General features: G+C 44.1%; 1 protein-coding gene across 8 annotated transcripts in view; it reads left to right on the top strand.

The window, feature by feature from the left end:
• GLI2 (GLI family zinc finger 2) overlaps positions 1-24,871 on the top strand; it is a 204,853-nt gene that overhangs the window by 128,492 nt on the left and 51,490 nt on the right. For 7 of the 8 annotated variants that reach the window (XM_068195421.1, XM_068195423.1, XM_068195422.1 and 4 more), the window contains 2 exons: positions 1,811-1,843; positions 9,576-9,681. In XM_068195421.1, coding sequence (XP_068051522.1) covers positions 1,811-1,843; positions 9,576-9,681 — 139 coding nt within the window. The remainder of the gene's footprint in view (positions 1-1,810; positions 1,844-9,575; positions 9,682-24,871) is intronic. The other variant, XM_068195427.1, reaches the window with a different exon arrangement.

The following is a 24,871-nucleotide window of genomic DNA, read 5'->3' as shown; positions in this document are numbered from 1 at the left end:
ATACAAAGCTAGCACTAGAGGGAAAGTCTCACTATGGAAATGCTCAGCAATGGTGTAGAAACTCCTGATCAGGTATGGTGGGGTAGGCTGGTACATCCCAGGTGGGATTGGCATCCTGCTGCTTCTCCGGTAGCGATGTGTGAGTCAAGCAAGTTTCCTTTGCAATGGAAATGTGCAGTGCTGCTGTTTCAGATTTCATTGTGTCACAAAGAATTCAGTGCTTATTTAGCAAAGAAAGGCAATTTTGATTTCATTTTAATTTTCCAGGAAGCACAAATGCTCAGCAGTCCCTTTAAAATCTATTTCAGCAGATATTGTTGAAATAAAGTCAAGGCATTTTAAGTTCATCACTTCCATGTTCTTGTAGTCTAAAATATAACAGATCTTAAACCATCTTAATCTTTTCTGTGCTGCTTCTTACAGAAGATGCAGCTACCTGTAAAACATTAACTGATGAAAAAGTGCTCTGCCTTAAAGCTTCTCCTAGCTCCAGCTATTTGGGATTGAAGAAGGTGGCTGGTGGCAGCAAGGCTGATCAAGGGACTTTTCTAATTACTGCTCTTCGAAAAGCCATCAGAGATTTGGTGTTAGGGCACCCCACTGTGGGACTTCCTTGTGCTTGTGGGGTTCCTCCTGGCTGCAGGAGAGCTCGGCTTTCATCTTATTTACTCTTCCCAGAGGTATAAAAAAATAATGGTTTGTCCCCCTAAGGCTGCCACTTATCAGTAACCTGAAGACCCCAGGAATTCTTGTAGAATAATAGTTAATGCATTGCCTTCATGCACAAATGCTAATCTGAATGTTTGAAAATACTTCTATAGACCTGAATATACCATTTAAAAATTTCAAAATTAAAAAAAAAAATTCGGGTACAGCCTGTTTTACACAGCCAAATCCAGGACTTCCCATGTCAGCAGGCTTCAGAAAATTCCTGTTTTCTCACCAAGAAGTGAAATGCCCTGTATTTGGTCACACAAGAAGGGTGCTGCAAAGCCAGCTGCTATATGGCAGCATGTTGAAGAGATTCCTGGGCTCCTCATGTCCCTTCCAGCAGCAGTTGTCCCTGCTCCTATGGAGGAAAGCCCCTCATGATGAGTTTCGGACATGTAGATAGCAACGAATGAATTTCAGAGTTTGATTTTTTAATGACAATTCTGTGTTCTTATAGAAAATGTCAATGAACTCTTCAATTTTTAATCTAAATTTTCCATGTAGAGGAAAAGGCCATTTTTAGCCTCACTGTAATTGTTACGTCTCTTTTGCCCAGGAAAAGATGGACAGTTTTAAAGCCCTTATCAAAGGTCAGGCAGTGCATGGGAGAGAGCTGAGTGGAGCTGCCAGGAACTTCAGGATGGGTTAGACATTGAGCTGAACAAGAATATCCTACTTCCATTAGGGCCTGAGTTCATTTAAGTGCGCTGTCTTCTTCTTGGGGTGGAGAGGAAATTTATGGGCAAATTCCTTCAGTGTTGCCTCGAGTTGGCCACGGGGCTGGGGGGAGCTCGCTGATCTAATCTCGCCCCATCGCAGCTGCAAGAGCCAGCTCGCTCGGCAGCCGCCTGCCTGCCTGCCTGCTCCGCTGTCGGACACGGCCCGCGACTCAGCAGGGATTGCAGGACCCCATTGCTCTTCCACCTGAGCTGAAGCAGTAGAACAAACTTTGTAAGAGGATAAGTTCCTCTGGGCCATCCCCAAGAGGATGGATGGTTATTATGATTGGGATGACGGAGTGGGGCATCCTGCCATTTGCAGTGTCTGAGGGAGATGTTTGCTATCTTTCATGGGTTCCATAACGGCATTTTTTATGCAGGTAACCCCAGGAATGGGCTTTGTTCTGTATCAAGTAAGTCCGCACGTGCATGCGACGTCTGTGTCCCTGCAGGAAGCTGAGCAGGGAACCCAGTGGCTCCCAGGTCTGTCTGTGGTAGTGAGGTTCATGTAGGGGCTCTAGCAGTACTGCAGTGGAGAGATGAGACTTATCCTCTGCTCCTTACTGCACCCCAACTTCTCTGAGTATGAAGTCACACTGACTCTGTCCTGCAGGTGCTTTGAGATGTCAGTAAAATAATGCTTTTCAAAGCATTATTTTTTGTGATTTTACAGCTAAAGGGCAATGTGGTTTTTATTATTTTTTGTTTACTTTTCACATATCTGCATCCCAGCAAGGCTCCTTCTCCTTCCAAATCTCCTACAGGGCATTTACCATTACTTGAGCTGTTGGCCCAACAGAAGTTAGTTGTGTGATCATTATTTCTTATCTGGATGGGATGCTGTACCCAACCTGCTGTTAAACTAAGCATGTTGTCTTCTCCAACATCCTGACATGCATTGTCTGAAAAACACGGTTTTGTAAATCAGGCTACGAACATCTTTCTCCATTAGTTTTGTTACAAGAAGAGAAAACTTGTTCTGCGTCCCTTTGGGTGGCAACAGCTGGCTGGATGTATTTCAAAGTGGTCTGTAGTGCCTGGGGCAGGAAAGAGGTCTCCCCAGGTGAGCTGCTGGGGGCCTGCCTCCTGCTTCTCCTTGCTATAATGTTCCCAGTGGGACAAAATGAATATTTCCTATTATTCTTCTTGTATAGTTCCTGTTTTATTTTTGTCAAAGCCATTGAGCAGGTAATAAAACAACAGAATAATTAACCGGTAATAATTGAAGTATACTGTATGAAAACCAAACTAAATGCTAACAAGCCAAACAAAAGGAAAGTAGGCATGGTGCAGCCCTGTTTATAGGGCTGTCTGCTGGAATCATTATAGACGTTGATATAATAATACTGAGCACTTAATTACCACATCATTTTTAAAGAGCTGTATAAACATTAACCAAACCTCTGAGGTAGGGAGGTATTATTACCTCTATTTTAAAGAAGGGAAATTCTGACAAAGCAAGGTTAGTCAGTAATTTAGTGTTGTGAAGACAGGCAGCTGATGGGGCAGGGGTAGGGGTTGCAGCTCCTTCCGCGATTTGGAGACAGAAAAACAGAGCTGCTGAAGCACCTGTTTTTTGTGAAATGCATGGTGCTGCCATTCAGGGAAGGGACACACTTGCCCATACGCCTCTCTGTGATTAGAAAATTCTCAGATTGGTGTAATTAGCCATTGCATAAGTATCCCTTTTTGAGGGAGGCACATGGTGTATTTTGCAAAGTAGCTAAACAACATTGAAGTCCATCTCTCAAAGGGGGACTAAGAGGCAGCCACTGTAGCCTTATGTGTCTGTCCCTGCTCCTTTCCATATTGATCAGAGTGGTGGTTCTGGGAATGGCTGTCCCTGCAAAGCCCTTAATATTCTGCATGGTGGTATATGACTTCATCCGAGGAGAATCCCGCGGGCGCATCAGCGTGATCTGCTCTGTCATGTTTCTGTGACCCAATTTTCCCTGTTCTTTGTCTCAGACCTTCCCTGACCCCAGGCCTATTATCCCTTCCAATAATTCAACCAGACCATTATTAATGGTGCATTAACTTCGGCTGCGCTTTCAGTGAAGATGTTTTTCTTGTGCTCATTCATTCGCTCAGCTCACTTAAACAGCTAGATCATTATTCTGGGGACGTCACACAAACACAAAAACATCTCCCTTGCCGACACCTACAGTCCTGCAGCGCTTTGCCAGAGGGGCGGCCATCCAAATACAACAGTGAAACGCCCAGGAGGGACTATCAAAGGCAGTCAAGTAGCCACACACAGACTCAGTTGCTCGAGGCCGGGTTTGCCTCCCCTGCTTGCACACTGAGACTGTCCAGGGATGCTCAGAACTCACCAACTCTAGGAGAGCTCTGATGTGAGGAAAATGACAGCAGGAAAGCTGGGGAACAAAGCACGAGCCTGTCTTTGCTGTTTCACAGCCACTGTGCTTGTTGGATGCCAAGATACATCTCTTTAAATATATACCGTGGATGAGTAAAATTGGGACGCTAAAACTTGTAACGTGAAAAACAAATGCTGCCTAAGATTTCTTTCTTACTTGATGCTTTGGGCTTCCCTGGGAGATTACTGAGTGAAGAACACTTCATGTTTGTTGTACCTTAACCTTGTTCTTGAGAGAGAGAGTACGATTTGGACATCTGGGAGCAAATGTGGGCAGCAAGAAGGGCCTTTGCAGAGATCCATTGTTTTACTATTATCTTTTTCATAGAAGCTGGACCTGGGAGAAAACAAAAGAAGCAAAAGTTGTTGTAAGCTGCTGTGTCGCACTTGGTGGCATCCCACCTTCCCTGGTAAGAGGGATTTGGCCTCTGACAGCACACCTCAGCTCACCTGTTGAAGTACTGGTGAAATCTCACTAGCATCCTCTGGGATATCCCTTTCCCATTTTTTCTGTCAGGTGCTTGTGCACAGCTGCTAATCACACTGCAGTGACAGGAGAGTGTCAGCTGGTGTCTGGAAAAGTTTTTTGCCCACTAACACAAAACAATCCAGTACCTCAGGGCTCTGAAGCTCTTTAGAGATAAAGTTGATAAAGTTGCAGTTTCTGCCTGCTGTGATTGAGGTTCATTGGTATCCTGCTCTTGTTTGACTGTGTAGACTTGTGCAAGTTATTTAATATTAGCCTGCTTCAGCCCCTCTTGAGTTAAAAAACAGGACTGTTTTTCAAATGCATGTTTTCTTCCCTTGCTAAAGAGTGGTGAAGCTTTGTTAGTCTTTGCAAGGGATCTTGTGATCCCTTTATGAAAGCTGTGTCCCATGCATCATTGACTCCATAGGAAATCAAACCAAAAGGCAGCTCAAGAAATAAGAATTTGTGTTTCCTCTTTTATAAGGTATCAGTTTTTATGGGATCTTTTTTGCAAATTTGTTGAGAAAAGCACAGCAGGTACTGAATTATCCAATGATATTTTACATTTTCCTCAACAAATGACTTTAACTGTTGATTGCAAAATATTTGTGCACTCTTTCTGATGGCAAAGAAGCCTACTTACAGGCTGGACTTTGGATACCCGTAGGAAAGCTGTATATTTTTTAGCCCATACGGTGGCTTGCACAACTCACATGTGCTTCAGATAAAGCAGAGGAAGCCCAGTACATTCTGTGTGGTACCAAGGGTGTGTGTGTGGCTTCTCAGGGTCTCTTCCCAGCCAGTCTTGATTGCAGCCCTGCAGTTGCAAGTGGCAACTTCTATAAGTCCTTTCCCAAGGGCTTTCTGAATTGTTTTTGTCAAAGCAAACTGCAAATGTAACCCACTTCAGGGCCGTGGGCTCTGATTTCTTTTCTTCTATTTTTTTTTCTCTTTTCAGTAAACGTGTGTAAGCTGAAGTATTTGGAATAGAAAAAGGTTGCTAGACCCTTCCTAATTCTCACTTTTGAGCTCAGAAAATGTGCTGCTATGAGTGAGGTCAAAATAGCTCCTTTGCTCACTATGCACACTCATACAGGCAGTCTTGTTTCTCTTGAAGCACAGACTTATCTGTAGAGATAATCAAAAGCCTGCATCATCCTCAAATAAGGGCTGTTTCTGATGCCTCCCTCCCTGATTCCTGGGATTTTCAGCAAACGGACATCCCCTTTAAACCTGCATTTCTGCCTCCTATCTTTTCTCTTTGAAGCCAGAGGGTTGGCTGGCCTTTGAATAGACAAGGATGAGAACACAGCAGTGGGAGGTCCGTGTCTTGCTCATAAACCTTGGCCAGAAAATCGGCTCCGACAAGTGGGGACAGGTAGCAGCGTCTTCCCCCTTATCAAATGGCGCGGCGGAGCAGACACATTCCTGCAGGAGCCCCAGTGTGGTGGAAGGTGGGGCCTCCTGAGTGTGCCTTGTGCTCTGCTGCCCCGCTTCACCAACTTGGTGTAGAACAGTGTCGTTTCTGTGCAAAACACGCTGTTCTCTCGTTGTCCCTGCCCCTTGGGTGCTGCTTTCAATGTGTTCTTTGGCTTTCTCTTCCTTCAGCAGAAACTAGAGAAATTGTTTATCTGTGGTTCCAGTGCTTGGGGACTTTTGGAGGTGCCATGTCATGTCTTTGCACCTCAGAGTATTGTTTTGCATGGCTTGGTATGGCCCAGCCTTTTCCTGGGGAAAAGCTTTCCTCAGGCCTCCTACTAAAATCTCTCTCCCTCTTGTGTAAAGCAATCATCATTAGCTCTAATTGGGCAGCTTTGGGGTTAAATCTACAAAGATTGCTTGGGTTTGGTAAATCCTCTGCCACTGCAAAGCAGATAATGCTAAACAAAAGATTGCCTTGATTAGATTAAAGTTGGCAAATTCATTGCCCTAATCATCATATTGCCCTTCCCATGGCTATTCAGGAATACATCACCGTAACTTACTTGAAGTAATTGAATATAATTGTCTTTTTAACTCGTATGTGTAAAACATCCATCTTTGTTAACAGCATGTGTTACTGTCCTGCTGCCAGCTTACAGTCCTCTTCTGGAGGGGTGGGAACAAGAAGCAGAGCCAGGCTGACGTTTATGAATTGGTAGTTGATTGCCTATAAAACCATTCATTATTTCTGACCAAGCACCTGGAAGAGAATAAAAATGAACAGCACCAGCCACTGGGGCCCTTAGGCTTGGCTGGTGCTCCCAGAGAGGGAAGCAGAGGGGAAGTCATGAAGGGGAATGTTGCAAAGGGATGTCAAAAAAACCAACCCTTGCCCTTGCCCTTAGTGGCAGCAAAGCTCGGGGCACATGGTGGGGTTGGAATTGGGGGTGTGAAACAGATACCAAAGGCAGAGGGATTGCTGAGTTTCCCATGGGCCAAATAGGTTGAAATGCTAAAAACAAACTAAGAGTGCAGTGGGAAAGAGGAAGTTCATGGAAATTTTTCTCCCATTAATAATCAGAGGTGTGAGGAGGGAGAAATTCTCTTCAGATGTCAATTTTATACCAACAGATAGCTAGGAAAGGAGGCCAGGCAGCAAACAGCCTGTGTTTTCTATTTCCCAGCTCTCCTGAGTGACAAGGAGAGACTCTTTTAGCACAGAAATTTCCAGTATTATCTCAGCAATCAATCATGTAGAAATGCATAGGTACAAAATAAACCACAGCTGGCCTGGCTTTTAAGATATTCAGTTTGACCTGTTTTTAGTAGTTTTATCATTATTAATAAATCAAATTGCCCTAGGGGACAGGCCAAAGGATTAGGGTGACTCCACATCATTAAAACTCAGCTGCAATGGCCAATACAGTTTCAGCCCAGGTCAGCTCTCACTTTCCTGCACTCTGGGGAGTAACTCAGCCCCAGACCTGTCCATTAGAGGCAGACTGACCACCCTATTTTGGCAGGTTGCTAATCCTCACCTATAGGGATGCCACCAGCAGCACTTTGGATTGATCCCAGGACGCAGAAGTTTCCTTGCTCCTTTTGGTTTATTTGTACAGCATAAATATGGGGTGAGCCCCGCAGGAAACCCAGCCTAGGGGCTCTGGCTGGAGGAGGTGTTTGTGTTGTTTGCCACTGGATGTCTGTGCAAGGACAGTTGATTTTGTGACCATGCTTTGTATGTGATGATGTAAATAAAAGCTTGACTCCTTCTGGTCCCCACAGTAGCTGTAGGCTGTGGCGGCAGCTATGGCCAGGGAACAGCAGTGACCCCTGGGAGGACAGCAGCTGTAGGTGTCTACCAGCCTAGGTTAGAGTTAGAGCTGAGCATGGTTTGGGGAGACCAGAGGCTTTACTGTGCTGTGTGAGCAGGGGATGGGGTGTGACAGCTAAACTCTGGTGTATTTTTAATCTGGAAAAACACCGTTTGCATCTTAAAATGAAGACTCCCTACAAGAGTCCTTACATAACAGATTGTCCCTACCCAGGAACCCAGGACAGTTAAAGGGTGAATCTTCCTCCTGCAAAAGCAAATCCTGAAGGATCCAAGTTAATTCTCTCCCTGAGCTGCTTTTGGGAGAGGAGGGGAGGAGGGCAGAAGTGGGGGAGGTGGTTAACAGTTACTCTACTGTGTCCTGACATTAGGCGAGCTGCAAAAATGCTCCCAGTGTATCAGGTAGTGTGAGGTGCCAGCCCTTTGCTGGAGCACGGAGAGCAAGTCTGCTGCAGAGCCTTAAATACTTTCCACCCCGACTACCTTAGCTTAACGCCTTTCAGCAGAGTTGGCAGGAGGGTTGTTTTTGTGTAGTCTCTCACCTCTCCCAGCAGCCTGGCTGACGCGCCTGTGCCGCACTGTGCTCAGGGATTGAGCATTGCAATGGGAGAAGGAGCCGCAGATCCTCTTGCTGATATGCTGGGAAAGACGTATATGAGGATTACACGCAGGCTTTGCGCGACGGACCCAAGCGGAGCGCAGCCTCACCGGACAGCGTCGGCGTAGCTCTGGTGCAGCTGGAGTCACAGATGCAAAAGGCTGAATTTTAAGTCTTTCGTAGAAAAAGAGTTTGGCATTTCTGAAGTTTGCTGAGCGACAGCGAGAGACTTGGCCCGAGCCTTGACACTTTGGTTTTGGATGGTGCTTCCCCAGTCTCCAGAGAGATGGTACCTGTCACGGAGGCAAGTTACAGTGAAATACCGAGCACAAGCTGGGTTTTGAATTGCTCACTTAGGAGGTTGAGTTTGTTTTATTTTTGGTCTCCAGGTAGACAGAAAGGCCAAGAAGGCAGAGAAAGAATGGTAAAACTGCAACAATATTAAGTAATCTGTAATGAAGAACTTCTGACTGTTTGTAAAGGCAGAGCAAGACCAGCCTTTTATCTTTAAGCTGGTTGCTGCCACAGATGTAGAAAGGGGCATCTTTACAGATGCGCGGAGCTCTGTCAGGGGTGATTGTACGGGATCGCTATTGCGGTTGTGCGGTATCGCTATCGAGGCTCTGCTAATTCTATTTCTTTAGCTTCTGTAATTTTAGCAGGAAAGGCCCAGGCAGCCAGGCAGCATTGTTGGGGGTGGTGAGAAGAAATAACCTGATGAATTTTCCATCAGCTCAACTCACTCAAATATTCTCGCCGTTAACTTTTGGGGTCAATAATAAATATTAAAACCTGTAGATTTAATAAGTCAATGTAGGTGTTCGCTGCCTTTTGAGACCACTTTATCTTTCCATCAAAGATGAAACAAGCTTCTCAAATGAATAAAAAATAGGGCCTCAAGTGATTACAAGTGAGAGCAATTTGAGCTCCTCTCTCAGAACCTGGCAGTAGGCACTTCTGAGCATCTTCTGACTGCCTAGACATTCTGCTTTAGCACTGCTCTTGCTGTTATATTTTTAGGTAAATATTTCCAACTTGTGTGTACAGACCTTCAGCAACAGTGTTTGCTGCCACTTCAGGCTTGAGGGACGATGCGGGTCTGGATCCCACCAGGCTCTGTTGAGTCTGATTTGCGTTGCAAGTCTAGTTTTCCTTGGTGCTTGCTATAATCTCCTCAAGTTCAAAGAGCGCTTAGCTGCTTGTCTTTGTCAAAAACCCTGTTGGAGATCTTTTATGTCGAAGATGTAGGATTTTTCCGCATGACTTTGATTATTTATTCATTCCACTTCTCTGGTGTATGATAGCGCTGATATCATGAAGACCCCTTGTCTTGCACTGCTCTTGCTCTGAAATTCATGGAGATTTAGTGCCTTTGAAATTGTTTTAAAAGGGAAGGAAAAGTTTTTGAAGTCCCTTTTTTTTTCTTCTATTCCCCATAACAGTGCCGCAGCACATTTTTCCGGCCTTCCACGCTCCTTTGCCAATTGACATGCGCCACCAGGAAGGACGATACCATTACGAACCTCACTCTATCCACGCTATCCACGGGTAAGTCTTACATCTCCACTCCCTTGCCTTTCTAAAATGTCAGCCACCTGCAATATTCCGAACCCCACAGCTAAAGTCCCTGGGACTCACTGCCCTTCTGGCAAGCTGGCCCTACTGGCCACCCTCCACCTCATTGTCCCTGTCCAGTGACAATACTGACCTGCTTGGCAGGAGGGCTTTACAGCTCTGTTAAGCCGGTAGAAGTGCCCTATAGCAGCAGGATGGGAGAATAGGGCTTCTTGGTCATTATCCAGCTCAGGTCCCAGGAACAGGCTTGACTTGTGTTTTTGCACCCGCCGTGTTTCTCACATCATGCCTTGCCAGGGTCATTTCTGTCACCATCTTGGCAAAGACCCAGCACTGCCCCCTCTCTTTGGAGACCTTGTGTACCATTCCTCCCTGCCTGCCAGTTGTGGGGATGGTGGCAAAAGGCTGCCAGGAATGCCGTAATTCAGTTTGATTTCACTGGACAACAGCCCGAATGGGCTGGTAGCATTTTCTAAAAGCAGTAATAAGTCAGGTACTCATGGGGGTGTTCATGTCCACCCTGGAGGGGTAGGACTCTGGGTTTTGGTGGTGACCTTATCATGAAAGCCTCCTCTCCCTGAGGCAGCTGATGGGCAGTCAGCACAGAGACTGGTCAGGGACTACACCGTGAGAGGGGGGTTCCTGGCTAATCTCCTTATCCAGGAATTCCTGATGTCTTGAAGGAGATGTTTACAGAGAGATCTGTTTTCACCTCCTGTAAGGTTTGATCAGGGCAAGGAAAATGAAGCCAGCAGGAATGTGTGCAGAGATTCTAGTTATGGTGAGGCTGGAAGTGTTTCTTCCAGTCCCTGACATGCACATTCCCCATGAGAGATGAGGAGCAGTGTGATGGTCTTGGTGGTCCCACAGCTATCCCGAAGTCCTTCAACCTGCAGCTGTAGCACAGGGCTCAGACACCAGCTGAGGGACAGATCCCAGAGCACTGAGTGTAGGGGAACCACTGAGGGCCAGAATCATTTTGCAAGAACAAGGAAAGAGCAGCTAGGGCTCGTCACTTAAAAAACTCCCATTTGATCCCCTGGAGTCCTGTTGCAGCCTCGCTGTCTGGCCAGGGGCTGTGCTCACCCAGATTTGCAGGGGCTGTTTGTGGAGCTGTGCTGCTTCTGGATAGGTGTTGAGCAGGGGAACGGACCCTGGGAAGCAAGTCATGCAGACAGCAGCAGCCAGATCAGTGGAGCCCCACAGCTACCACAGCTTTATTCTGCTTCCCAAATACTGCAAAGAAATAAATGATAGGGCATTCCCCTGGATCCTACCAGAAGACGAGTCATTGTCTTTTAGGCTGACAATCAATTTGACTGGATGTTTAAAGGGGCAGAGCAGCTTCTTCCATGCTGTGTGCAAAGGGGAAATGACAAAGCAGGTTGCTAACGTGGGAACTGGGGGAATTAGGGAGGCTGCATGAAATAGTTCTGGTCTTTCATGCAAAAATTGTAGAAAAAAAGACCGAATAACTTGCTGGGAGATAGTTAATAAGCCAGACCTCTGGTTAATAAAGCACGTAGGGAAGAGGGAGATATTCAGAACAGAGGAAGATACTCTAACGGTGGTTAGAAGAGAGGCTGGAGGATGCTCTGATGTTTGTCACAGGTTATTTGTGTGCCCCACTCAGTGCTCCCCTTCAGTCCTCACAAGGAGGTTTGGGGGTGCTGCATATATGCTGGGGCTCCACAGCAGTTTCTGTGGTGGGGTCATGAGGCAAGGTCTTCTACAAAATGCAACTGAGAGCTTGCCACTGATGCTACATACCTATGAATGATATGCCCAGTAACCCCAGTATTTTTTTATATTGGCGTTGTCCAGCTGATCGACCTTGGCCAAGTGTACAGCCTTGGCAGATCAGGTTTCGGTTCTTCTGCACCAATGTTAATATTCTACTGTGTTAGCAGTTACCACATTTGTCTATCAGTGGACCAAGCATGTCCTGCTTAGTATTTGGGTGGAGTTGTTGGCAAATACCTGTTGCATTTCTTCTTTGGAATTCCTCTCCTTCCCAGCAGCTCCTCTTGCAAAACTAACTTGCGATGTACAGGGGAGAAAACTTGGTTGCGGGTCTTAAAAAGAAGACATATTCCTCTTTGAAGCTACCTGGGCACTGCACTGAAAAGTACCTTTGTGGCCAGAGAAGCTCCAAAGCTGAGCAGCCAAGTACTTCTTGGCTGTGACAATTTTTTAGGGTCAAGGGAATGCCACTTCCATTTGGCTGTTTGTCAAGAAGTACCCTGTGCTATGGCACAACCACATTGGGAAAATTCTCTGTAGCTGTGGTCTCATTTTTCCTCTTCAAATTTTATCTGCCAACGTCTTAAAATCACGTCTTGCCCTTTACTCCTCTTGTTTTTTATTCTACATCTCCTTTGTCTTTCTTCTCTCTCCTCCAGTCTCTGCTCTGGAGGTCACAGTGTAGCACTCACCCTCCTCACTGGAGGATGTCCAGAGTGAATTCATCCAGACATAGTGGTAGACCTGGGCTAGAACATACTTGGTGATTGCATGGCTCTTGTCCAATACACTGCACAATTTATGCCACCAGCCCATTCGGACTGTTGTCCAGTGAAATCAAACTGAATTACGCCATTCCCGGCAGCCTTGTTCAATACTCTGTGGGCACAGATGAGCTTCTAGAAGTCTGTACTCTGTCCAGGTGGGGCAGAAATCAATCCTTCTTGTTTCAAAAGTAAACAACCCATAAAAACACCCCAAGGGCATATGCATATTCTCACTCTAGAAAATTATGGCAAATGTTTGGAAGAAAAATTGTGTCACTGAGTTTTGGCTTTATGATTAATGTGATGGGTGCCTGACAGAGAGCCCCCAATTCATCAAGTCTATATTCTACCTGTCTGCTGTCTTGACGGTACCAAATTTATCTAATTATGCGAATGTTGCATGGCAAATTAAGTGCAGTCTCATTTGTTGCTAACTATGGGGTCTTATTATCTGCCTGCTGTATTATGTCAAAGGTTTGTTTCCTGATTGCTTGATGTGACCTGGCAGTGCATTCCCCTTCATCACTGTTTGCATTTGGCCTAATGAGAACATACGTTATTTTATCTCAACTGGAGAGAACTCATCAGCAGGGCTCTCTTGAGCAGAACCACCTGTGGGACCCTTTGCTTTGGAGCACAGATGGGAATGTGAAGAACTTGAGTTAAAAATTACCCCCGTGCCCAGACTGAAAGACTTGCTGCATTTCTCCTCAGTGTTGTCATTCTTTGTGTCTCAGTGATTTTCTTGTTAAGCAGCATGACAAATAATTTTCAGGACTTGAGTCTTCTTCTAAATCACTGAGGATTTATTATATATGTCCAAAAGCAGATTATGTTGGGGTTTCCTTGCATTCTACTTTTAGAGATTGTTTTGGTGTTTCTTCAGTCATTAGGACAAGCCACTTTTCTGTACAACCACTGTTGGTTTTACTTGTTTGGTGGTGAATTTTTTGGACATCTTTAATATTTGGACTTTTTTTTCTTGGCATTAACTACAACTTGACAGAATTGTGGTGCTTTCTTGGCTTGTCTAGAAAAATGAAGTATCTCGTTCAGATGATTGTCCTGGATTGCAATGATTGTGTGCCTATGGTAGTATGGAGGATAGAGGGCAAGGCAGGATTGGAGTCCAGTGGATACCGTAAAGGATGCAATGCAGAATGGAGTGAAACTGAATATGGGATGAAATCTATTTCAGGGATGTAGAACTAGAACAGAATGAACAAAAATTGTATGTTTGCATAAAAATTGTATGAGCCAACATTTCCACAACATAACATTCGTTTAACAGTGAGTAATACTACAATACTAAAAGGCTAAGAAAAGACAAAAAATAAATTTGGCAGTTCTGCATTATTCTGGAGATACAGGATCAAATTACAGAGCCGTGTACTCTTTTTCCCTGTGATCCTCTCTTCCAGAGCAGAGGCTGGTCCAGGCTCTGTGGAAGAGCAGTGGTGGGTTTTACATGCATTTTCTGCATGCAGCTTTTATTGATTTGTCAGAATATCACTCTTTGCTGCTGGTTGTAGGTCAGTACTCTTTGAGCAAAAATCATCATCTAGGTGTGTGCAGACTCAAAGCTGAACCAGATAAATTCACTTCCTAAGTTAGTACAGGTCCTTTTCTAACAAAAGGGGTATTTTGTATTTTAGTGGACTTCTTCACAAAAACCTAATCCACTGGGGCCTGGTCTCTGCTTTAAGCTAAGAGGACAGCATCAGCTTTGCAAGGGCTTTGCAAGCCCTTGACTCCAGAGGAAAGTTGCTGGCAGATATGGGAGGTGATTACGCACTTACCTGTTTTTTATTGTTATTATTTTTTAAATCACAACAAAAATAACTAAAAAATCCTTAGCTCAGCTTAAAAGTCCCTGCCAATGTAAGAGCCTTCGGGGCTAACCCTAGTAAACAGCATGCCTAGGCTTGACCCAGCAAGAAGCTTTTTAACAGTAGCTCCTAAACTGTGGTTAAAACCCATCAGGCATTACACACTGTAAAAAACAAAAGCAGCCTTGTTTTGCTACCAACATCCTGGTGGTGTTTTAGGATGCAGTTCTGACATTATTTATTAACAAAATATTGTTGTTGTTCTTCTGTCCACACATAAAAATAGCAAAAAAAACCCTCCCAAACTCTGAGCTGATAATCGCAAATTCCACGGTTTTCATTAGGACTGCATTGTCCCAAAACCTAAACATAGAGGTGACTCCATCTCCATGATAATGTGGAGTTGCCCTTATTTTCCCTCTGGCAGGGATTTTATCTCATTTAATCAAAAATATTCTTCCATTTCCCTGAAATCTTAATATATTATTACAGATTTTTCCTGATATCCAGCCTACACTTTTTTTCTTTATCTGATTTTATTACCCCTCCCTGTTGAAGTTTGTTTCCTTTTTACTGTGTTAAAAATTACAGAATACTTTTTCAGGACCAGTTAAAATGTTCCTGAGCTGTTTCGGCAGGGTGATTCACAGGCAGAGGTGTTGACTGTTAAACTTTTCATCATAAAAAGATTATGTCTCAAGTATTTACAAATATGCCAAATTTAATGTCAAACCAAAGATTTTCCATGTTTAATATCTGTTCCAATCTGGTTCTCTCTTTCCTTTGTTGTTTTTTGTGAGATTCAGCCAAGGGAGGCCAAGTGGGGTTAAGGGAAAATATGTTGTTTAGCCATACAAAAAATAATCATCATCAACTTATAACTGCTTTTAGAAACACCAGTGTCTCTTGCTTTAGAGTTGGAATTTGTTATTGTCACAGATGTGTCTTTTGCTGTTCCCATTCTACAAAAGCACACACAAAGTCCCATCAATTTTGCCAGATTGGAATCCTTTGAAAGATCTTGCTTCCAGTACACGCATTGAAGGGGTGTCAGAGTTTTGTGGTGAAATTTTCCAACTTCGCTGTGGCCCTGACCATGCTTCAGCTGAACCTTGCCAGGGCTCAACTGATGGTACTCCCCGTTCCCTGCTGAGGCCTCTCTGCCATCCCTTCCATCCAGGGGAATTCCTGCCTCCATGGAGGAGAGGAGCCGTTTGCAGCGCGTGCTCTTGAAGCTGCCTTTGTGCACTATCAGGCGTGCGTGGAGCGCCTTTGGTTACCCTCCGTGGGGCACCGCTCCCCCAGGGCTGCAGCTGGGACCCCGTCACGCGGTTCAGGATGGGACCCCTGGTGATGGTTGTTCCTGCAGCAAGGATGCCTCTTGGCTGAGCCACAGAGCATACATACCAATAAAACCTCTGTGTTTTCATATTTACTTTGCTACTGGAGTAGAAAATCTTTGGCAGGTCGTGATTGATGGTACTGTGCTGCTTAGGAGACAGAGCGAGCTCCCTCCGGAGTCAAAGCAAACAGCTGCTCAGAGAGGCCATCTTATGTGTTTTGCAAAGTTTTACGACTTTCACCAAATAGATACATTGCTCATTTGGGAAACAGGTTTGGGGGCTCCCACATCCAATTTATTCTGTCCCCTTCTTTGCTACATGCTTCTTTTATTTATTTAAGAAAATCAGAATGTGTAAGTTTTCAATGGTTTGCAGGGGCTGGTCCCCTCCAGAAGGCTGGTTCAAACCTCTCCCTGATCTGTAATTAGCAGGAGTCTGTTGCTTTGAGGTGGCTATTTGGTAACCTACAGGCGGTGACTTGGGGGACTCTCAGTTCCAAGATTAATACTTGATGGTCACTTGATCTCCATCTCTAGGAGACCACAGATGAAATACTAGGCTTCTACTGTCGTGTTCTGGGAGCTGGAAAAATTACTTTAATTCTATCTGTGCTTTATTTTCCTCATCTCTAAACTGTTGTCAGAGTAATACTCACCCTTTTGATATCTTGAGAGCTAAGAAAATGCTTCTTTGGCTTCTGAGATTGGTCTTGTAGCCATTTTCAGGAACCAGGGAAGAGGTACACAGCGCTACCTGCCTGTGCAGAAACTGAGAAGATACATGCCTAACATCTGGCCTCAGTGGGAGGACAGGCTGATCAGGTCTTTGGAGAATGGGGAAGGTGTAATCCAAAACACTGATCAGGGCTAGTATGTTTCTGTAGGCTTTTCCCATCTCATAAACTATTCTGCAAAAAACCAAACCAAAATGCAAACAGACAAACAAACAAACAAAACCAAACCAATGAAATGCAAACCCCCACAGCTTTCTCTTTTGAATCTTTTTAAATATATTCAAGCATATTCCATTATGAAATTCAGGATAGTTTTGTCATGTGCGTTTAGTTAAATAGCCTTCAGAGTACTTGGAATAACTGAAACCTGAATTCCAGAGGGACCTGAAGGGGAGTGGTTTCAGGCTCACTTAACTATGCAGTGAAATGCAGATTGGACTTGGAAATGTGTGGACTGGGTCTGCAGTTGCTGAATGCTGTGACATCGGGCTGGAGTGAGGGGCCTAGGTGAGCTCAGATGGGTCTGTGCCCATTCGCACTTCGTGAAGATCTGGGCCACTGAGTTGCTGGTGCTGTGAAAAACTGCACCTCTAATTTAGCCTAATCACCACCAGAAGTTTAAAAATGGCTAAGAGGTTTTAGTACTGAGAACAAAAGCATGATCTTTGAGGTCTTTTATGTAAACCTCTGGCATGTGTTCATTTAATATGATGTCACTCTGTAATCCACCATTGCTTTTAAATGTCATTCGCAGAGCTTCATGTCAGCGAGTCTTAAGTGATAATCCCTTTGCTTACCTCACTTTATAGTAGATTAAAAGTGACTTCATGCTTCCACCTTATCCACTGTTAAGCTTGTGCTTTAGGAAAAAATTATTTGAACTTTCTTTTCCTGCTGCTTTCTAAAGAGTGTCTAAACAGAGGGTGTGTGTCTTTCAGAAGCTATCTCAATAGGATTGCCCATTCTCCACTGCTTTCAGCATCTGTGAAAAGGGATAAATGTTCAGTGCCATCTTCCTGCCCTTTTAAACTCCAGTGTTCTGAATTTGTTTCTCAAGTTTTCTCTCAGCTAAATGGGGAGCACTGCCCTTCCTGGCCTCTTCTTTTTCTTAATCCTAAATAAATCACCTCTCTAGATGGTATTTCACCTCTCACCAGCTTCTTGCGGTCATAAAGACAAGAGATGCTGAGACTTGTTGCTGTATTCTGCTCCTCTGTAGTACTTTATCTTGTACTGCACAGGGGTCTGTGGGTTCCCCCTTGTATCTCCTGGTCTTGTATCTCTGGGTTGAACTTTTACTCTATCCTGTAGCAAATCCTTTCTCAGTATTTAAAGCTCTCTATGCAGTTCACCTTTCTGGTCCACCCTCCTTTTTTTCTCTCCCTGAATTTCACCCTCCTGCTGCTAGCACACCTCCTTGTGTAACATGTCCCTCCAGATATTTGCTGCATGTTGTCATATCCTCCTCCCTGCTCTAATGAACTGGCCAGGCTGCAGCCTGCAGCATATAGTCAAATATCAATCCACTCAGCCTCCTCATTTTCAGTGTGTTTCTCTGAAATCCTTCCAGTGTGTGTGAAGATAAATGGACAAAACGCATCCATCCCATTGGCTTGTGGAATGAAGCCTGCGGCACATCACTTTTCAGGTGCTGGTTAATCTGGATTCCCAGCTACCAGTGGCCATGGGGAGCAAATTACACAGGGTGCTGAGAGATAAAAACTAATGGCAGGAATGCTGGCTTGTGATGTTGGCTGGAAGAAAAATGCAGGATTTTTAATGTCCATACAGAGCGGAAATTTTCAAATCTCATCCAAAAGTTCCCCCCACGCAGCAAAGAGCAGGGAAGTCAATTCACCCTGGATGGATGAAGGACTGAGTCAATTCTGCTGGGATTAGAACATGTGGTTCGAGGGATCCTAGGTATTTTGGGTCTGATTCTTGGACCACCCAGATGGCTGGGGGAAAAGTTAAAAGAAAAATACCAATATGAAACGGACCCTATTTGGCAGAACTGTGGATCTGGATACCCTGCGTGCAGCTGACACCTTGCAGACACATCTGCACTAGCCAAAGAGACTGCAGAACTGGGTGCTGTTCCTCTGGCAAATCTCAGCTCTGCACATCACTCCCATGGGAGTGCGTGTGTTTTAGCGGGCTTTCGAGAGCCCTGGCTCTGACACTAAACCACATAAGTATGTTTTTCTTCTGTATGCCAGACCATTTTGAGAATTTGTGATTTTACACAATTTTCTGCCTTGGAGACTCTTGATTCCTGTTCTTTTATGTTTCACCATTGATATTAAATAGACAGCTAACAGCTAAAATTTAGAGCATTTCTCAAGGGTCAAACTTTTAAAAGTGCCTGTGTTATTTCAGATCATAAATCCCAGTGTACTGGGTCTGGCTAATAGCATTTGAAAATGGGTGTTGTGGGTTTCAAAATAGTGTTGACTCTTAGGCTGGCTTGTCAAGTGCTGGTAATACAAAGGCTCAATGGGTTTTTCAAACAAGCTGGATCCTATTTAAGGTCAAACTGCTCCAACCTCTGTTGAAAATCAGGACACTAAAGCCATCTCTAGTAAAGGATTTAAGTACCTAAAAATTCATGAAGTGGCTGGAGTGGAGTTAAGAAACACAGACATGTTAGTTAATAAGGTGGCTTGTGCATGCCCAGGCCATGCAGCTCCTGCAGGATCAATGGGGATGTTTTCTGCCCCATCTCCTCTCTGTTGTAGAAGCATGCACATGGCAAATCTCATGGGAGGATGTGCTGTGGAAAAAACACATTCAAGGTTTAGATGGTATCAGTTGGCCAGGCTCCACTTCAAGAGCAAGTTTAGTGCATTCCCTTCTCTCACTTTATTGGCGTATGTGGGGTTGGGTTTTGATATAATTGATCGTGGTAGCTGATAGTGAGCCAGGAGAATGTGAGCCTTTTGATGATTTTTTTAAGCAGATACTTGTCAGAGGGGGGAGTGCCTTAGAACATGGTAGGAGCTGTCCTTTTTCACCCCCTGAGAAGCAGAAAGACCTGTACCATGGTTTCCCTGCTGCTGAGCACATGCTGTTAGATTAAATGTGAGAATTAGGCTCCACCCCTGCCTCCTGCCCTTTCTCTGGCTGCAGTAGTGTGCCAGTGTTTCTTTTGCACAGGTGGAGTCTCCTCACAGCAGAGGTATTTCTTCCTGCACAACTCATTTTATATCTCTCTTACACCTCTCACATGTGAGCCAAAGTCACTTATAACAGCACCTGGGTGCAGTCAGGCAAGACTGAAAAAATTTGTTGGGGCTGTATAAAATGCAGTCACATTCAGCTTTTTGAGTTTAAGTCTCTCATAGAAATAAATGTGTGTTCTTAAATCCAGTAAGGGCCTTTGAGATATTTTCCTTTTGATCCTGTGAAAGCATCCTGGAGAAGAATTTGTCTTATTCCTTCTCTTGCCCCTTCAAATGAGACTTTCCTAGGTTGGTTATGGAGCTACTTACATGGCTTTTGATTTGCAAACCAGCTGCTGGACATGGTACCTGATGATTGAATGCTTCATCTGAAAGCCTGTTAAGATCCCACAGAGTAACCACACATCCCAAAGTACCACTGGTAGAGGAAGTCTACCAGAGTGTGGTTAATACATTAAAAATAGGAAATTTTCAAGCTTACAGCTGCATTAGGGTGATCTTACATGCACATTCTTGAAGACTGTCGTTACTGTGAGATAAAACACTTGATTTCATAGGCTGTCTTTCATTCTCACTCAAGTGAAGTATATTTTACAAGAGAAAACTGCATTGTAGATGACGGAAAGCAGAGTGTAGAATGATAGGGAGGTGAAGGAATTAATTCATTAGTCATCAAATCAGTAAATTAAAGGAAGATCAACCTAATCAGGACTAGCAAGAAGGAGAGGATTTGTAAAAGATACTTGAAAAGTGTTTTCTTCTTGAAAAGTATCTAAGAGATGAGTTGATGATAATGCAGAGGGTCACACAGACAGTGCTCTGGGCTAAAGAACTGGTTTTTAGCCTCTTCCTGTTCAGGAAAATGTGTACGTGTATGCTTAATTAGAAATGCCTGTTTAGGTCTGTTGACTTCAGAAAAACTTTAATGAATGGTCGCATGCTGTCCTGAGGAGAGTGCTGTTCTGAAGATACCACAGAATAGAAATGTTTACTAAATCCTGTTTACTAAATCCAAAGTATAAGTCCAGGTTTAATGAAGAGGGACTCTAGAGCTGTGGTGGTTACTTTCACACAGCATTGCTGTTACTCCAGCATCATCACAGAGGTCCCAGAACTGGTGTCAAACAGGCCAGTTTTGAGGAGTCCAGCCATGTTACTGTGCAGACAAAATACCCCAGTGTCTGCTTCCTACAATGACCAAATTTTCAGGGAATTACCAGTGTTTGAGTAACTGATAGCCACTCAGGTCAGACTGTGTTGGTCCTGTTGGTTTAAAAAGACTCTAAAGGAGCCAATGACATTTTCAGTTCTCTGGCCTCTGAAATGAGGCCTTTGCTGCTGTTTTACCCTGCTGCTGGGGATCAAGGTACTGCATGAGAGTTGGTATATTATAGGGATCAGGTCAGGGTGAATAATTCTATTTTCTGTAGACCAACTAGAAGGATTTTGCAGTTGGTTCCCAGGAGAGAAATCATATAGAAGTGATTTCTATTTTTCTCTTTTTTCCTTGTCCTCCAGCCCAACTGATTCTCTGTAAGAAGTATTGCTAGGAACTGATGGACAGTGAAGTATCTACAAAGTTTTATCCAGTACATTTTCAAGCTTCAATAGTTACAACCTGTTTGTATATTGTTTCCAATAGAAGTCTCTAAACAGAGAAATAGTCATATGAAACCAGTGTCAGCAGACCCCAAACCACTTTATTCACTTCAAAAGGAGTAGACTTCCAAAGTCAAATACATTTCTAGCCATCTTTGAAAAAGAAATTGTACACAAACACATAACCCAACCACTTTTCAGGCTAGGTCAGAGAAATTCAAACCCTCACCCAGGACATGAGATGACCAGAATGTAAGAGACTAAAATGGAATTGAGCCAGCTTGGATATTTTAGAAGTTAAGTCTTTTAAGGGTTCCAGAGGAACTTTAGAGGATAAATACACTGGACTTTTGGGCTTTAGTGGATAGCAGTGAAAACCACTTCATATTCCTCACCAGAGCATCATCACTTGGCCTTGCCTAGTGAGTCGAACGGAAAGGCATTCTCCCACCAACACCACTTCCTCCATGTCCTGGGATTGCCTGCTTAAGGCTTGGCTAGGTCTTGACCTCTCTTGGCATGCAAGATCTAAACCTGGTATGACTCCAGACTTCCCTCAACCGCGTCTGGTTTGAATCCTGTCACTGCCTGGATGAGTGTTACCACAAGAATAAGAATCTCTTCAAAGAGTTGTTTGTTTGTTTGTTTAAGAGACGACTTCTGCCAAATGTGAAGAAGGTAGGAGCTCTGTGAGCTGTAACTTCTTTCCCTTCAAGTCCTGATGTACTGCTGGAGCTTAGGATTCTGTCAGCCTGGTTTCTTCCTTGCTTGATCTCTGCAGAGCGGGTTTTGCATTTGTGGTGAATTATGTGACGATTTCTGATAAGGATGGATGGTGAGCAGAGACCTGGGTTTGATTTCTGTGCAGATGTCACATTGCTTCAGGTATCTCACTCTGGTGCAGCATGTTGGGTGAGTGACCTTTCCCAGGGTGACTCAGTGAGTAAATGACACAAATTGAGAGACAGAAGATTCCCTAAGGTGCCTTGCGCTGAAGAGCGGAAGATTGTGCTCCCTGCCAAAGTCTTGCACTGGATGCAGTGGTTTCCTATCCCTTCGTTTGGTTTTTGACTACCTTGCCAAACTGGACTCTTTCCAGGATCTGGTTTCTGTGATTGACTTCATTACTTTGTGTTTCATAAACCCAACCCTTCCAGCTCTGTGTTCATTGGTGCTTTTCTCCCAGGCAGGGCAATTTTGTGGTTCACACATTCACCAGCAAAATTGCTGCGATCTGTGAACTTCCAGTGCAGTAAAGATTTGTGTGTGCACATGGGGTGTGTGTAGTGTCTTCCTTACTTAGCAGTGTAAGGTCTCAGTCCAGTCTCCTCCTCCTGTTACCATCCTCACTGGGTGAAAGCTGAGCTGAAAGTAATCTCCTGGCCTACCATGCACTGTGGTCTGCACTCCCCAGTCACATTTGAGATTCAGTTGAAAGAGCCAGTGGTGTGCAGGAGGAAATCTTTAATTAAAATGAAATTGTAGACTTTTAGAAGCTGTTCTTGAAGGCTGAAGATAGAAGGTGGACGTGGTGCAGCCCAGCAACCTGGCATCTTGGGAGGTGTTACAAGAGCTTGACAAAAATGCCTGTAAAAATCCATGTGTACAATAGCACAGGCTGCATTTGTTATTAATTTTTGACTTGTCAAACTTTTGTCCTCCTTCACTGAACAAAAGAACGAGACCTTTCATGGGGGATTTTTGTAATTAAAAGTTTATCTCCTACCAATAGGTCCTTATAACTTCTTGCACTTGTTCTGTCTCTCAGATACTCTATGACTGACCTTAGAACATGGCCTTTGCATTCTTGTACCTTTTCTTCACTGGCTAGAAACTCTTTTGTAGTAGGCGTGAATGGTTGTATTAATCCTTATGGTTTTCATGAGTACCAAGTGTGTACTGCATGCTGGGTAAGAGCAATTATATTGCCATTAGATTATGAGCAGCTTTCCTGTACTGTGATGTGACATGCACAAATAGAATTGTGAATATTGGCAATTTGGATCCAGATAGTTGAATTTCCTTGGTTACTATTAATACTTTAGATTATTTAAACCATAAAATACTTCTTAAACCCACGTTATTTTTAACTGTTACATCCTTTGCTTATTTAAACAAATCAAGCAGCTGATACAACTAAATAAAAAAACCCCAAACATGCAAAGTGCAGGATCTTAAGTTCTATTTTAAAACTAAACTGCAGGATAGGAGAATTTCTTATGAAAATCCTGTCTACAGCCTTTTCCTACAATGAAGGTATGTAAGAGCTTATACCCCACTGAAATCAACTTGAGCTGCAAGTGATACTTGATGGTGCAAAAAGATGACTGATGGGACTTTCAAAAGCTTCTACCACATGGAAAACCTTACAACTGGGATTTCAGCATAGCTTTGATTGCCAGGCTTGGTTTGTTTGCAACTGAGTTGTCTATAATGAGTAAAGAAATCCACTGCACCTGAGCAGTTCTGATTTCTCATTTCCAGACCACAGTACAATGGCCCTGTGTTTGCCTTTTCCAAAACCAGAGAGAAATGTTTAAATAACATTTTGTGCTGAATTACTAAAACTGATGCAAATGTTTTCATTAAAATTTGAGTATGTTTAATACCCCTTCTCTTGAATTTTAAATAGAACCAATACTTGGTGACTTAATTGCCCAGCAATATATATTTTTTAGATTTTTGCCTTATATTAATAAAATGAATGTATTTACATAGTTCCAACCTAAGCACATCTTGTTTTACTGACTAATTGCCTCATTTAAAGGGCACACAATGTTAACACCTTTTGGCTTGCCTGAGACTTTACGTCATGCTACATGCTGAATCCCACAGTGAACTTTATCCTATGCAAAAGATGAATCATGTTCTCTATCCTTCTTGATTAAATGTTCCAAAAAACCCTCCACAGCTCTCTGATAATTTTAAACTGTCCTCATCACACTGAGGTTGTGTTCAGACTACCTAGATGACCATGTCAGACAGATTAGGGCTGCTGTTGTGGAATGCAGTGGCTGTAACCTGTGAGTTGAGCACCTGCAGTGGCCCATGCAGCCATCTCTCCTTGGCTCTGCATAGTCTGAGTGTGCACAAACAGGGCTGGGGGTCTCATCCCTCTCAGCACACAAATGCCACATACCCTGGTTTGTGGTGAGATGAAGGAAGGGTGATTTTTGACACTGTGGAGTGATGAAGATCCTCCTGCTTCTGCCACTAGATCAGCAGTACAGGAGGCACCAGAACTGTTAGTGTGAGGAGGATGTCTGGGGGCCTTTGCCAGCACTGATGCTGCAAAAAACCCCGTGTTTTTCAGGCAGCAACCCAAACCCAGCTGCAGTTCCCTGGAAGGGGGAGCATGAAGAGTGGCTGTGCCTCTGCCATTGGAGCATTTAGGAGGGAAACAGTTTCAGCGACTTGGCATCAGCCTGGTTCTTTTGGGAATTAGATGTGACATTTGAGGTCAGGCTGGAATAACTTAAGGGTCAGCTGAGGACTGTAGGTACTGAACTTGCTACTTTTACCCAGCTGAGCTTAGTGCCCAGTTTTAACCTGAGTGGAAGGAAGGTCTGGGGTATCTAATATTGATGGGAGGCCCCATGCAGGCAGAGAGACAGGTGAGAGCAGTGGCCAGGAGAGGTGAGGCCATGGCTCAGTGACAGAAGCCACTGGTGGGTGGTGGCATGGTGATGAGCTGTCTGTGCCCAGGCCTCCTCTCCTGCTAGGCTGGTGAGCACCAGGCCTACTGGACACCAACACAGCCGTGGCAGATATGCAGGGCCTGGTTCTTTGGCCTGGAAAGACCTTGTGCATGTGTACATCACTCTCCAGCTACAATGACAACGGCTCTTTGAAATGCTCTTCTGCATTTGCATTTACAAAAGCTGGATAAGCCTTTTTTTAAAAAATCTGATAAGTAGCAGGCAATTGAATTAACCACTGTTGACTGTATTGCTGTCTCTTAACAAAC

The sequence above is a fragment of the Anomalospiza imberbis genome, chromosome 7, assembly GCF_031753505.1.
Source record: "Anomalospiza imberbis isolate Cuckoo-Finch-1a 21T00152 chromosome 7, ASM3175350v1, whole genome shotgun sequence".
Taxonomy (NCBI): domain Eukaryota; kingdom Metazoa; phylum Chordata; class Aves; order Passeriformes; family Viduidae; genus Anomalospiza; species Anomalospiza imberbis.
The sequence above is the reverse complement of the archived record's forward strand: the minus strand, read 5'-3'. Positions and strand labels throughout refer to the sequence as shown.